Source organism: Hyperolius riggenbachi, chromosome 5 (genome assembly GCF_040937935.1).
Source record: "Hyperolius riggenbachi isolate aHypRig1 chromosome 5, aHypRig1.pri, whole genome shotgun sequence".
Taxonomy (NCBI): Eukaryota; Metazoa; Chordata; class Amphibia; order Anura; family Hyperoliidae; genus Hyperolius; species Hyperolius riggenbachi.
Genome location: NC_090650.1, coordinates 39,686,088 through 39,700,889, shown reverse-complemented (window position 1 = coordinate 39,700,889; position 14,802 = coordinate 39,686,088). Strand labels below are relative to the sequence as shown.

The 14,802-nt window shown below is 44.4% G+C and overlaps 1 protein-coding gene across 4 annotated transcripts in view; it reads right to left on the bottom strand.

Annotated features, from left to right (window-relative positions):
* LOC137518138 (ATP-dependent translocase ABCB1-like) overlaps positions 1-14,802 on the bottom strand; it is a 100,984-nt gene that overhangs the window by 51,445 nt on the left and 34,737 nt on the right. For all 4 annotated transcript variants that reach the window (XM_068235524.1, XM_068235519.1, XM_068235520.1 and 1 more), the window contains 5 exons: positions 13,575-13,746; positions 12,493-12,606; positions 9,957-10,067; positions 7,412-7,537; positions 1,302-1,505 (listed from right to left, as the gene is read on the bottom strand). In XM_068235524.1, coding sequence (XP_068091625.1) covers positions 1,302-1,505; positions 7,412-7,537; positions 9,957-10,067; positions 12,493-12,606; positions 13,575-13,746 — 727 coding nt within the window. The remainder of the gene's footprint in view (positions 1-1,301; positions 1,506-7,411; positions 7,538-9,956; positions 10,068-12,492; positions 12,607-13,574; positions 13,747-14,802) is intronic.

Genomic DNA, 14,802 nt, shown 5'->3' with positions numbered 1-14,802 from the left:
TAGACGGGGCTTTACAGTAGGTAGTAGAAATCTGACAGAAGTGACAGGTTTTGGACTAGTCCATCTCTTCATGGGGGATTCTCAGGGATTTATTGATTTTCAAAAGCACTTAGTGAATGGCGAGAAAAAGAAAGAACACCAAGAGCCCAATATAGTGTGTACTGGTAAGGTATAATTGATAGAGTAATAATATTAATTTAATACTCACAAACCAGGGTTACCAAGTAGGCAACCACTGTCAAAGCAGGTGGGGAGATTGTCCTGACCCCATTTAGGATTAAAAAGTCGCTCTCTGTAGTTGAAGAAGGAAGGGTACAACCCTCCACCAACGGTGGACTTGATGTAGATAATAGGATAACAGAGGCGCCAATAGGATAAAAAACACTAAAAGATCTTAAAAACCCATCTTGGTAATAGAGGAGGCAGTGGTGGACTCACCCCCTCCAAGCAGAACACACGACTGTGGATTTTCAGTCAAAACAATTTTATTGGATACTCCAAATAAAGTGCAACGCGTTTCACGGGATACAAACCCGCTTCATCAGGCAATAACAGATAGGAGTAAACAGCATCTGCCAGTATCATCAACACAGAGGCGCTCGGTGTTGATGATACTGGCAGATGCTGTTTACTCCTATCTGTTATTGCCTGATGAAGCGGGTTTGTATCCCGTGAAACGCGTTGCACTTTATTTGGAGTATCCAATAAAATTGTTTTGACTGAAAATCCACAGTCGTGTGTTCTGCTTGGAGGGGGTGAGTCCACCACTGCCTCCTCTATTACCAAGATGGGTTTTTAAGATCTTTTAGTGTTTTTTATCCTATTGGCGCCTCTGTTATCCTATTATCTACTTAGTGAATGGCAGTTGCTCTGTCCAAATGCCTAAAAACTGCGTAGCGAGCAGGGAAGCTGGGCAGCATCATTGTATAAAACCTTTTTAGGGAATATCTTTATAAAGAATCCCCTTGCTGAGAATCCCCTATGGAGAGATGGACTAGTCCATAACCTGTCGATTCTGTAAGTTTTCTACTACCTACTGTAAGTGACAGCAACATAGGAGAAAAGTAATTTATGGCTCATTTTACTCTGGAAAAAAACATAGTTCTTATTTGTCTATGTTTTGCACATATTTTAAATTTTACAATGTTTCGCCATAGTGCCCCTTTAACATACTAAATACTCAAGTAAATGCACAACATGAATGCACATATTTTCTCATGTAATGTCAGTGAATACAACATGAAGCAGTAAAGAGGATTCTCTTTTACTGGTCTTCTTATCCCATAACAGAGTTTACTCACATCTGGCAATGTCATAATGAAGTTGTAGGCATTGGCTTCCCTGGTGGCCTGCTCCATTTCCTCCATTGTGACACCCTCTCGTCCATAGCGGATATTCTCTGCGATTGTCGTGTCAAAGAGAACCGGCTCCTGGCTCACCACACCAATCAGCTCTCTCAGATATCTCGTGTTGAAGTTGCGTATATCTTGTCCATCAATGGTGATCTATGAGGAGAAAAAAAATTATTACAGTGAACCTGAATTAAAAATGCAAGTAAGTAAAATGCAAGCAAGATGTAATAAAGTGCAAGATATTAGTTGTAATAGCTCCCAACTGTCCCTCTTTGGGAGCCCTGTCCCTCTTTCCTCCTCATTTGTCCCTCTTTCAGGACTTTGGGCTTGATTCACAAAGCGGTGCAAACTGTTTAGCACGGGTGTGCTAAACAGTTAGCACGTGAAGTGCTTTTCGCGGACTTTTGTGCGCGCAAAGTGCCGCGCTTCGCGCGATCGCGGACTTTTGAGCGCGCAATTTGGCGCGATTTGCACCAATCGTGGCAAATTGCGCGCGCAAAAGTCCGCGATTGCGCGAATCGCGGCACTTTGCGCGCGCAAAAGTCCGCGAAAAGCACTTCACGTGCTAACTGTTTAGCACACCCGTGCTAAACAGTTTGCACCGCTTTGTGAATCAAGCCCTTTGTCTCTCTTTCTATGTAAATATATGTAGTAATATATATACAGGTGCATTACTACAAAAAATTTGTTTGTTTGTTTCTAAACATTATTCCCATCCTTTAGGCTCCCTGCACACTACAAATCCGTTTTCTGATTCTGATTCCGATTCCGATTTTCAATTCCGATTTTCCCTGAATACATTCAACAGAAAACCGGATCAAAAAACGCAGCATGCAGTAAAGATTAAAAATCTGAATCAGAATCAGAGGTAAAAACCGATTAAAAAGCGGAATCGGAATCAGATATGCATGCAGTGTGCAAGAGGCCTAAAATTGATATATTACTAATTTTAAAATGTTAATATGAAGGAAAATGAACCAGGATAGAAAGGACCAGTGTGGTTTGAATTATAAAACAACATATTTTTCTCATGAAATCTTTATGGTATGCGTGACTAGGGGTGTGATGGGGGCGCGATCTGTGGTGTGCCAGGGGCGTGGTTTAAGTGTCCCTCTTTCTCATCTCAAAAAGTTGGGAGGTTTAATGTGCAATAACAATTGCCCTGTTTTCTCTGTTATGGTTTTCTCTGCAGGTTTATAATTCATGTTTGAAATCTATGACTTTGTGTTTGGTGAGGAGGAAGTGTTTCCCAGAATCTGAATTCCTCAGTGTACATGACCATAGCTGTTATAGTTCCGCTTGATCTTTTGTCTGCAGAAAGTTCATGTATTGTGTACACATTGGTATGGGTAAATGTTACACTATTGGACACATTTGGATTTGGACTTACAGTAAAAAGAATGTTTCTAAGTAGTTGTTTTCAGTGTGCGTCAAACAACATACAACAGTTTATTCAATTCTGTATCGGTAATAACAAAAATATGCGTGACAAAAACAGTACATTATGTACACAAAGAAAAAACTTTGTATGTTTTAGATGTCTTTGACTAGATTGTTTTCTAATACAGGTGTATCTGTATTTTTTCATTAGCCACTAGTGCTGATGATAATTTTATCCAAAAAAAAATTACAATTTTGCTAAAGGCAATAAGGGATATACTGTATACACTTTTATCTGGCTAAGAAAAGGCTTCGGAGGCGGCCTGGTGATGCGCTGATCCCACTTTTTTGCGCAATTTTCAATTTTACTTGGTAGCGCGCCCAGGTTATGCATATGCATAGGTAGGATTTAGTTAGTGTTAGGTCCCCTCCCATGGAGGAAAGACTTCTTCGACAGTGGGAGGGACGAGTACTTAACAAGTTGCATGCAAGCTGTTATAGGAAACTAACATCCTCCAAGTGGTAGACAGGTCATGTGTATGCTCAGTGTGTATTTTATCCCATAAGTGGGGCTTGCACTCTTTTGCAGGTAAGCACTCATCTGTTTTTAAGTAGCGCTGTTCATTTCTTTGCTATGTTTTAATTTATTTCTGGTCAGCTGCTCCCACTTAAAACAGTTTTGCCTTTGGTGTATATGCAGAGCCTCTGTTTGGGTTCAAGGTGCGTTTGTAGTTCCTGGGGGGGCTCAGCGCATCTCTGAGCAGAGGCCATTCAGAGGCGGCCTGGTGATGCGCTGATCCCACTTTTTTGCGCAAGAAAAGGCTTCTGACAACATTTAAAGCTAAAAAGTTAAAAGCATCATTACTTCTGTTTGTTTTGCAGCTGAATGAAGAATGCAGCTGAATGAAGAAGCTTTTTCATCAGACTGTCATGGCTGCTGTTTACAGTCTTAAATGAAATCTGTAACAAAAAGAAAAAAAAACTGTCCCTAGGAGATACTTGCCTTGGGATGGGGGAAACCTCTGAATCCTAATGAGGCTTCCACCGTCCTCTTCACCCTCCAGGATCCAGTACTAGCAGCCCCTGAACAAATATTTACATACCGCATTCTTGTGCACGTGCAGTAGCAGCTTTCCGATTGGGCTCAGATGGAATTATCATGTCTGCTCTACTGTGCAGGAGCAGACGACTTGCCCCTGAGCAGTAGAGCGGACCCCATCGGGCTTGACTATTTCTGTCAGAGCCCAATTGGAAAGTTGCTACTGCGCCTGCGCAGGATCGCGGTAGGTAAATATTGCAGGTGCTACTGCGCCTGAGCCACAGCCGACATCCATGTCCGCTGTATTTGTGACGGAGACAACGCTGGATCCCTGAGGCCGGGACAAGGTCCCCCAGCACCAAAGGCTGAGACACCAAAGTGCGCTCCTCTATCTTCCCCACCCCAGCCGTCACACACTGATTGCTATTAGACTAAGAGCCCCAGGCACCCCCCCCCCCTTAATTTCTAGTTATCTGGCTTGCAGTCACTGTCATGTGTCCCCTTTTCTTATTTCTCTCTGCTTCAAACACAATAGGGGAATGATAGCTGAGTGAGTTGTGCGCCCCCTCCTACACTGCGCCCTAAGGCTGGAGCCTCTCTCGCCTCTGCTTCGGCCCAGCCCTGCTCCCGAGGTAAGTATCCTCTTCATCCCAGGGCTGGTTTTTTTTTTTTGGGGGGGGGGGGGGTTACAGATTCCCTTTAGAAATGCAGTTGTTTAACTGAAGATGAAAATATGAGACTCAGTTCAATGTCACAAATTTTCTGTTTAATATTGATACTATGCATATGCATATATACAGTGGAGGAAATAATTATTTGACCCCTCACTGATTTTGTAAGTTTGTCCAATGACAAAGAAATGAAAAGTCTCAGAACAGTATCATTTCAATGGTAGGTTTATTTTAACAGTGGCAGATAGCACATCAAAAGGAAAATCGAAAAAATAACCTTAAATAAAAGATAGCAACTGATTTGCATTTCATTGAGTGAAATAAGTTTTTGAACCCCTACCAACCATTAAGAGTTCTGGCTCCCACAGAGTGGTTAGACACTTCTACTCAATTAGTCACCCTCATTAAGGACACCTGTCTTAACTAGTCACCTGTATAAAAGACACCTGTCCACAGAATCAATCAATCAAGCAGACTCCAAACTCTCCGACATGGGAAAGACCAAAGAGCTGTCCAAGGATGTCAGAGACAAAATTGTAGACCTGCACAAGGCTGGAATGGGCTACAAAACCATTAGCAAGAAGCTGGGAGAGAAGGTGACAACTGTTGGTGTGATTGTTCGAAAATGGAAGGAGCACAAAATGACCATCAATTGACCTCGCTCTGGGGCTCCACGCAAGATCTCACCTCGTGGGGTGTCAATGGTTCTGAGAAAGGTGAAAAAGCATCCTAGAACTACACGGGAGGAGTTAGTGAATGATCTCAAATTAGCAGGGACCACAGTCACCAAGAAAACCATTGGAAACACATTACACCGCAATGGATTAAAATCCTGCAGGGCTCGCAAGGTCCCCCTGCTCAAGAAGGCACATGTGCAGGCCCGTCTGAAGTTTGCCAATGAACACCTGAATGATTCTGTGAGTGACTGGGAGAAGGTGCTGTGGTCTGATGAGACCAAAATAGAGCTCTTTGGCATTAACTCAACTCGCTGTGTTTGGAGGAAGAAAAATGCTGCCTATGACCCCCAAAACACCGTCCCCACCGTCAAGCATGGGGGTGGAAACATTTTGCTTTTGGGGTGTTTTTCTGCTAAGGGCACAGGACAACTTAATCGCATTAACGGGAAAATGGACGGAGCCATGTATCGTGAAATCCTGAACGACAACCTCCTTCCCTCTGCCAGGAAACTGAAAATGGGTCTTGGATGGGTGTTCCAGCACGACAATGACCCAAAACATACAGCAAAGGCAACAAAGGAGTGGCTCAAGAAGAAGCACATTAAGGTCATGGAGTGGCCTAGTCAGTCTCCGGACCTTAATCCAATAGAAAACCTATGGAGGGAGCTCAAGCTCAGAGTTGCACAGAGACAGCCTCGAAACCTTAGGGATTTAAAGATGATCTGCAAAGAGGAGTGGACCAACATTCCTCCTAAAATGTGTGCAAACTTGGTCATCAATTACAAGAAATGTTTGACCTCTGTGCTTGCAAACAAGGGTTTTTCCACTAAGTATTAATTCTTTTATTGTTAGAGGGTTCAAAAACTTATTTCACTCAATGAAATGCAAATCAGTTGCTATCTTTTATTTAAGGTTATTTTTTCGATTCTCCTTTTGATGTGCTATCTGCCACTGTTAAAATAAACCTACTATTGAAATGATACTGTTCTGAGACTTTTCATTTCTTTGTCATTGGACAAACTTACAAAATCAGTGAGGGGTCAAATAATTATTTCCTCCACTGTATAATAAAGCCCCGTCCCTGACTGTGTCCTCCTGTGTCCGGTCCTGACAGTTTGCTGTCTGAGAACCTTGTTGTATTTTGGGAAATGATGGCTGTTTCCAACTGCCAAGCAAGCAGCAGCTCCCTCTGTGCATAGAACTCTCACTAATGAACATTCCGTACAGATCACCTGGCAGAACTAAATATATCATCACCAGTGATACATTTCAGAATATAAATCAGGGAGAGGAAAGATTTTACAATGGGCAAACACTGACTAAATCCTATGTAAATCATACCTCCCAACTGTCCCTCTTTCGGAGGGACAGTCCCTCTTTGGGAGCCCTGTCCCTCTTTCCTCCTCGTTTGTCCCTCTTTCAGGACTTTGTCCCTCTTTCTATGTAAATATATATATTTCTCTACTAAAAAATGTGTTTGAATGACTCTAAAATGTATTCCCATCCTTTAAATTAATATATTACTAATTTTAAAATGTTAATATGAAGGAAAATGAACCAGGATAGAAAGGACCAGTGTGTTTTAAATTATAAAACAACATATTTTTCGGTACTTATCCGTTAGCCGGGCGCATCCTCTAGGTGGCGACAAAACTCCACCAGAGTTACAGCTTTCCCTACTATCCGTGTCGGCCTGGAGGGGGAATAGTAATTAGCGCCACCTGCCGGATGCGCCCGGCTAACGGATAAGTACCTATTTTTCTTATGAAATCTTTATGGTATGCGTGACTAGGGGTGTGACGGGGGCGTGATCAGGGGTGTGCCCAGGGCGTGGCTTAAGTGTCCCTCTTTCTCATCTCAAAAGGTTGGAAGGTAGGATAAAACCCCTGTCCCTGCGTCCTTCTGTGTCCTTGCGTCTGCTGTAACTCCAGACTTTGGACAGGGTGAGGGGCAGGCATGTGTTGTGGGGGGGGGGGGGGGGGGCAGTGTCCAAGCACCTGTTTTTTATGGGGTGGGCCTTTTTACTTGTACGAGCAATAATAATAATATATTTATTATCCGTTCAGGTTTGCTTAAAATGATCTTCCTCATGGCTCTACAGACCTAGAATCAGTATGCAGAACAGGGACAGAAGACAAAAATCAGGACACCTGCTCTGCATGCATTTTCTAGGTGAGTGACTGTGTGTCTCAAAGCATTGTACGCATAAAATCAAGGATTGTGGTCAGATAAGTGCATCAGTGCACAACAGAGCTGGAGAAAGAGGTACTGCCACAAAACCACGTCACTCACCGTGCCTTCCTCCGGGTCATAGAATCTCTGGATGAGTTGCACGACCGTACTTTTACCACAACCGCTGCTGCCAACTAAGGCCACAGATTGGCCGCTTCCAATTTCCAAGCTAAGGTCTTTTAAAACCTGTGAGGACAGAACAGAGATGAATGATGGACTGCTCAGAAAGCATTATTGTTTCACTGTGACGAGCAGGGCCGGATTTCTGGAAAGACCACAAAAACTTGGGCTTCGGGCACTTGCAGCCCAAGGGGGCGGCTGGACATAAAAGAGGGACGACTGAACAGGGAAGACACATAGAGGTTGGGTGCATACATAGCAGAAACGCTAGCGTAGCGGGAAGCGCTGTGTTCTATGCAGCAATGTTAGTCTATGGGACGCAGAAGAAGCTGCGTTTTACTGCGTCTGTACAGTATGCGTTCCGCAGACTCTGGTAGTGCTGCATTTGCAGGCTGGCAAAACGCGCATAATGAAAGTCTATGGTAATGCATATGCATTGCATTTTTCATGCTTTTTTTAATGCGTTTTTAATTAAAAATGAAAGCTCGCTAATGTGTTTCTGCTTTCTGTTGTCTTCCTAGTGATTTGTATATATTAAAAAATGCATATGCGTTACCATAGACTTTCATTTTACATTAGCGAACCGCAAACGCACGCAAAATGCATGAAAAACTGTGTAAAAGAAAAAAAGGTAAAAGCGCACTAAAAACATAGTAAACACGCAATACAAAATCGCAATCAGGAGCCTGCACATGCCAGGGGAAGCTGCTGTATATGGAGCGAAAGTAACAATGTTGGCTAAGGGGTGCTAAAAGTATAAATCCGGCCTTGGTGACCAGTGGTGATGAAGCAATCGCCAGTAGGCAGGATCAGTGAGATGCAAATAATTCTGAGTTCATTGAGGATTATGTAAATTCTAGATGCAAATATATGTGGCTTGAAAATGGACCAATCAATAAAAAAACCTCGGTGGAAACAGATTGGTCCATTTCAAGCGCATAGATTTGCATATAAAATGACCATAAACCCTGCATTCAATATTTGCATCTCACTGATCATCCCTAAAGGCTCATACACACATCAGACTATAGTCTTTGGAAAATGAAAGATCACAGACCAATCTTACCACCCTTCATGTAGTATGAGAGCCATACTCTACACAGTCTTTTCTATGGAGCTGAACTCCACATCATAAAAAAATCTTTGCAAGATGCTGCACACAAAGATGCTGTACAGACACAAAGGGCTTGATTCACAAAGCGGTGCTTACCTCCTTAGCACGTCTAAAGTCTTTAGACGTGCTAACCAGGGTGCTAAGTAGGTTAGCACCGGATTTCTCAATCAGTTCGCGCGCTAACTTTGCGCGCGTAAAGTTTTATGCGCGCTAAGTCCCATAGGCTTTAATGGGCACTTCGCGCGGAGCGCCCTGCGCCTTGTGCAGTACGCGCGTAAAGTTTTACGCGCATAAAGTTTTGCGTGCATAAAGTTTTATGCGCGAAAAGCTTGTTTAGACGTGCTAAGGGGGTTTTCACAGGCGTGCTAACAGTTAGCACCGCTTTGTGAATCAAGCCCAAAAGATCAGTATCTGCAAAAGATCTGTTCCTGCCAAAGATCCATTCCTGCAAATTGCAATGATAACCTATGAGATCTGCAGATCATCATACACACATGATGTAACTGACATTCATCTGCAGATCAAGCAATGATCCGCAGATCTGAATATCAATCCTGGTGGATCTGATCTGCAGATGAATGTCAGTTAAATCATGTGTGTATGATGATCTGCAGATCTCATAGACTATCATTGCAATTTGCAGGAATGGATTTTTGGCAGGAACAGATCTTTAGCAGCTACAGATCTTTTGTGTCTGTGCAGCATCTGTGTGTGCAGCATCTTGCAAAGGTTTTTTTCTGATGGGGAGTTCAGCTCCATAGAATAGACTGTGTAGGCATGGCTCTCATACTACATGAAGAATGGTAAGATTGGTCTGTGATCTTTCATTTTCCAAAGACTATAGTCTGATGTGTGTATGCACCTTGAGGCTGTAGACACACACCAGAGAGCGTTTTTCAAGTAGTTTTCCCTTACATTGATTTGCAATAAAATCACGGTAAAATTGCATAAAAATAGGCACAATTGTGATTTATTTTCTAAAAATTTGCAGCGATTTTAAGGCAAGTCAATGGAAGCGCTTTTTAACAAATAACGACCCAAAAAATTCCCTCCGGTGTTTCAGGGCCCTGAGGGCCCGTTCACACCTATAATTGCAAAACGCCGGCGATTACCGCTGGCGTTTTGCGGGAGTGATTTTCCCGTGATTAACGCGGAAAAATCCCTGGACAATGCGGCGGTTTTGGAGCGATTGCGATTAGCGTGCTTTGCACGCTAATCGCAATCGCGAAAAGCAAATCGCCGGCAAACCGCTGAACACTGCCACTTGCTACAATGTGTAGCGGTTTTTACAAAACCGCTAGCGGTTTGCCATGAGCGGGAATCACGCGATTCCCGCTCAAGTGTGAATGGGTCCTAATTGCCACTGCTCACCTGGACGTCAGGCCTGGAGGGGTAGGTAAACTTCACATTTCTGAGCCCAATGTCTCCTTTTATCTTGTCAGGCTTATGTCCTTCTGAAGAGAAACTGTCGATTTTTGGTTCCTGAAATAGAAAAAATACTTCTGATTAAGGGAATGGTGGTTCATTTTAGTTTAGCATCTCAGAACTAAAAAATAGATTTCTCATTAAAGGAAACAGAAGGTGAAAATAAACGAATGAAATAAACAATTGTATCTATCCTCTCTCTCCTAAAAATGACTTTTCAAGATATTCCACGGTTTTATTTTATATTTAAATCGACAGTTTAAGTTTTTACTGTTGTATTGTGATTGCTCAATGTCACATTGAAGTATGCCAGAGCTAATCTATGATCCATTGACCCTTTTTATTTCTTTCCTGCTTTCAGGCCTAGTGCACACCGGAGCGTTTCGGCTGCGGTTTGCGATCCGCTTGCGGGTGCAGATCCGCTTGGGTAATGTATTTCAATGGGCTGGTGCACACCAGAGCGGGAGGCGTTTTGCAGAAACGCATACTCCCGGGCTGCTGCAGATTTTGGATTGCGGAGGCGTTTCTGCCTCAATGTTAAGTATAGGAAAAACGCAAACCGCTCTGAAAAACGGCACTTCAGAGCGGTTTGCCAGGCGGTTTTTGTTACAGTAGCTGTTCAGTAACAGCTTTACTGTAACAATACATGAAATCTACTACACCAAAACCGCTACACAAAACCGCAAAACGCTAGCTGAAACGCTGCAGAAAAAGAAGAAAAAGCGTTTCAAAATCTGCTAGCATTTTGTGGATCTGCTAGCGGTTTTTGGTGTGCACCAGGCCTCAGAAGCCATTTCTGCTAGGAAAGTGTATAGTTGTAATTTCTTATCAGTGAGGGTCACACTATAGTCTGACCCAGTCCTGAAAGGAACTGCCACTTACATATCTGATGTTTAACTCTTTCAGGCAGAGAAAGAAAAAAAAAAGAACACAGCCTAGTTATTTGTGTGCTTGACACTGTAGATACACATGTCTATCTCATCATGTCACTTCTGTGTCCTTTAAGTATTTTTATAAGAAAATACTGAATATCAATAATAGAAATGTCATCTTTGTTTTTTTAGAGACGCACTTGCTGGTACATCTGCCAGGCTTTGGAGGTACAAGAAAGGCCTTGTTTTTCTACATTGCAGTAAAGATAACTTCACTCAGAACCACAGTACACACACTAGAGGTAATTGTTCAAGGGTGTCTCTACTGAGAAACCCTGAATTACCCTGCGTGGGGTGTGTAGCGACACCCAGTTTCCATGCTTGAAACAACCTGCTTCTCTCCCAGGCAGCTCCTCCCTAACTACCTCATGTGAGTTAAGCGTTGGTATTATCATTACAATATATTCTATCCAAATGCGTTTAAAATATGTAACGGTGACAGCAGGTCAGGCTTTGTATGGACTGTTATTTCAAGGTATTTAGGCCGGTGGCCTGGGCTGGATTTGGATTTTTTACTGCCCAAGGCCCACTGTTATTTACCCCGCCCTTGGACGGAGCACAACACAGGATGGGGGGAGCACAGGACCAATACTGCAGTGCTTGCCCCTGTGGAAGCAAGGCAGCCACGGACTGGGTTTGTGACTGTTGCGGTTTACATGGTTGGCATATTAACTGCCATAGGGTGCCAGCCTACTACCCGCCTCTTGCTTCCTGGTGCCCGAAGCCATGGCCATTGTGGCCTCGCCTCAAATCTGGCCATGGCCAGTGGCATAGCTAAGGCGCTATGGGAGCCAGTGCAAGAGGTTCATTGGGCCCCCCAAGCACTCTATACATAACAATTGAAACAACGCACCAAAACCTGTCAAGGACAACCACAGTGTCAGAGGTGCAAGAAGGGAATGGGGAACAGCTTGTTATTGATTACTACTATTCAAAGTATCTATAGAAGCAGGGCCGGTTCTAGACTTTTTTCCACCTGAGGCAAACTTGTGAAGATGCCCCCCCGATAGTAGTATAATTGCCCCCAGTATGGGTAGACTGGAGGTGGAGGAGGTAGCAGCCAGGAAGGGGGGTGGCGGGCACAGCGGTGGGGAGGCATTACAGTAAGTGATGAGCTTGTGGAACGCAGCGCTGGAACGTCAAGGGGGTGAGTCATTGCTTCCCCGCCCTGTGCTTGATAATTGTACAGTCTGGAGGGGGAGTGCAGACCAGGGGGCTCAGGTGAGGGGTGGGGGGTCCGACCCCCCTCCCCACCGATGTGCCTGCTGCCCCCCTTCCTGGCTGCTACTCCCTCCAGCTCGGTGCCCCCGCCTACACACACTTCTGCCGCCTGTGGAACTCGCCTCACCCCTCCTCATGAGCGTATAAAAGGAATTTTTACCAGCACAGGACCAAAAAATAACTAATACTGCAGTTAAGGGAGACCACCTCTGGCCCAAAGGCCCCGGTGCGGTTGCAACCTCTGCACCTCCTATTGCTACACCACTGCCTGTGGCAGTTGGGCACGCAGCACAGAAAAGGGCTTTCCACTCATCAGGAATCTCACTTACATTATCGATGATGGTGAACACACTGTACGCAGCTCCCCTCGCAGTGGCGAATGCTTCTATGTTGGGGGCAGCATGGCCAAAACTAAAGGAAGCGAACATCACTGAAAAAAACACCTAAAACCAGGGGACAACAAGCCAAACAAAAATGTATTTAGTTTTTTTCATAGTTGTGGCCTATAACTCAATAATGAACAAAAAGCCATACATTTCATATTTTCGATGTAGTAAAGTTTGCAGTACCAATGTCCATTGTTCCATTGACATTTGCACATATCTAGAAATATCTTCTAATAGCTCAGCAATCGCTTTGTGCGACATGGGGCTTCCCCAGCTAACCGTTTCTTGAAATTTTGATCACATGACCCGAGTACAGGGCTGTTTCAGCTTGTGTGAGTGTGTCCAAGTGGTATAACAATCGCTCCCATGATCCACCGCAGGGGAGCCCAGGGACTTAGGGGCCCGCTGTACTGTTATGTTTATTATTATCTAGTATTTATATAGCGGTGAAATCTCCTGCAGCACTTTACAGAGTATATGTTAGTCATGCCACTGACTGTCCTCAGAGGAGCTCACAATCTAATCCCTACCATGTTTCATATGTCCATCTTAGTTTAGGGTCAATTTTTTTTAGAATGAAGCCAATTAGTTGATTTTTTTGGAATGTGGGAGGAAACCAGAGTGCCTGGAGTAAACCCATGCACACATAGGGAAACATACAAACTCCCAGCAGATAGTACCCTGGCTGGGATTTAAACTAGGGACCCAGCGCTGCAATGTGAGAGTGCTAACCACTATGCCACAGTGCTGCCCAATTTGTGACATTGATGCCAGGAGAAGGCATACACACACTGCAAGGCATGCTGACATCTTGAGGCTACTGATGCATGTCATGTTATCAGGAGCCTCAGAGGGGCAGCATACAGCGCATGACTCCTGAGAGGAAGAGGAGAGCAGATGCAGCGTGGACTAGATATATAACAGAGCGCCCTGCACTTATACTAAACAAAAGGGGGAAGGAGGAATGGAACAGCTGTCCACTACGGGGGAGAGGGGACCTTAACCTGGCCAACCCGGTTCCTTACCGTTAATATATCGCCAATGCTGTAGGCTTCATGGATAACCAGAGTGGTTCCATACCAGAATGCCAGGCCATAAGCTGAGTATATTGTTAGATAGGTGAATCCTATAGAGACGTTTGTTGTGATTGTCTTTTTTATTCCAATGGCCTTGGCGTCTTCTAAATTCTTTTCATACCTGCAAATAAATAATTGCTATTAAAGGGTCAGTAGAGGAAGACCAACTTGCTAGTGAGTTACCTACCTCCATCACCTTCCCCTCGCTAACCTCTACCTCTCCAAGCAGGTCATCTCGGCACATGGACTCGGCCGTGTAGTGCCTGATCGGGGCATGGCTATAGCTGCAACGCTACCGGTATAGCTCTGCGCCCCTGTACATGTAATTTCGGGTGTCAGAAATAGGCGGAACCCAAATTATGTGCTCTCCCACCCCAAGTTGCTACAACTTAGAGGGGTAAATAGTATTTTATGCCACCGGCAGGGCTGGATTTACCATAAGGCTCTGTAGGCTTGTGCTTACAGGGGTTTTATGTGAGAGAGGTGCCTCCTCTCCCCCAAGACCCCTTTCTCCGCCCTCCTGATGCGGAGGCGTCGCTACTGTGCTCCTTCCCTGTGGTGTATATGCGGTGTAGTTGTCAGACTGGCGCTGGATGATGAGTGACATCGTCCTCCAGCTCTGGTGACAGAGGGGACATTCAGGAAGGGAGAGGAGCCGCCTCTGCCACATAAGGCGCCTGTAGGCACGCGCCTACATTGCCTTATAGTAAATCCGGCCCTGGAATGATGCCAAACTGTGGGTGAAGAGGGGCAGTGGCTGGTTCTGAATCCAGGTGAGGCTGTAGCTAACTGTTCAGGATGAGGAAATAGGTGGGACAGCTCACATGCCTCAGTACATGAGGATGTGATCAGTTTAGAAACTTTGTGTCCGCTTCAGGAACATGTTAAGACTTACTTTGAGGCCTTGTTCACATTGCATTCCGTCTCCGTTTGGCGATTTTTGACGTGATTTTTCTTTCTGATTCCCGGCGATTACCTGCGCGTTGTTTTTTGGGGTTTTTTTGTAAACCGCTTTTCTAAGCGGTTTTTCCAAGCGATTCCTTTTTTTCACTTCGTAACGTCAGTCTGGAAGTGAACTCTTTGATCCGGAAAAGAATAAATACAATGGGCTTCATTCACTAAAGCGTGCAAAGTGTTAGCACGCCAGTGAAAAGCCACTTTGCACGTGCTAACATGC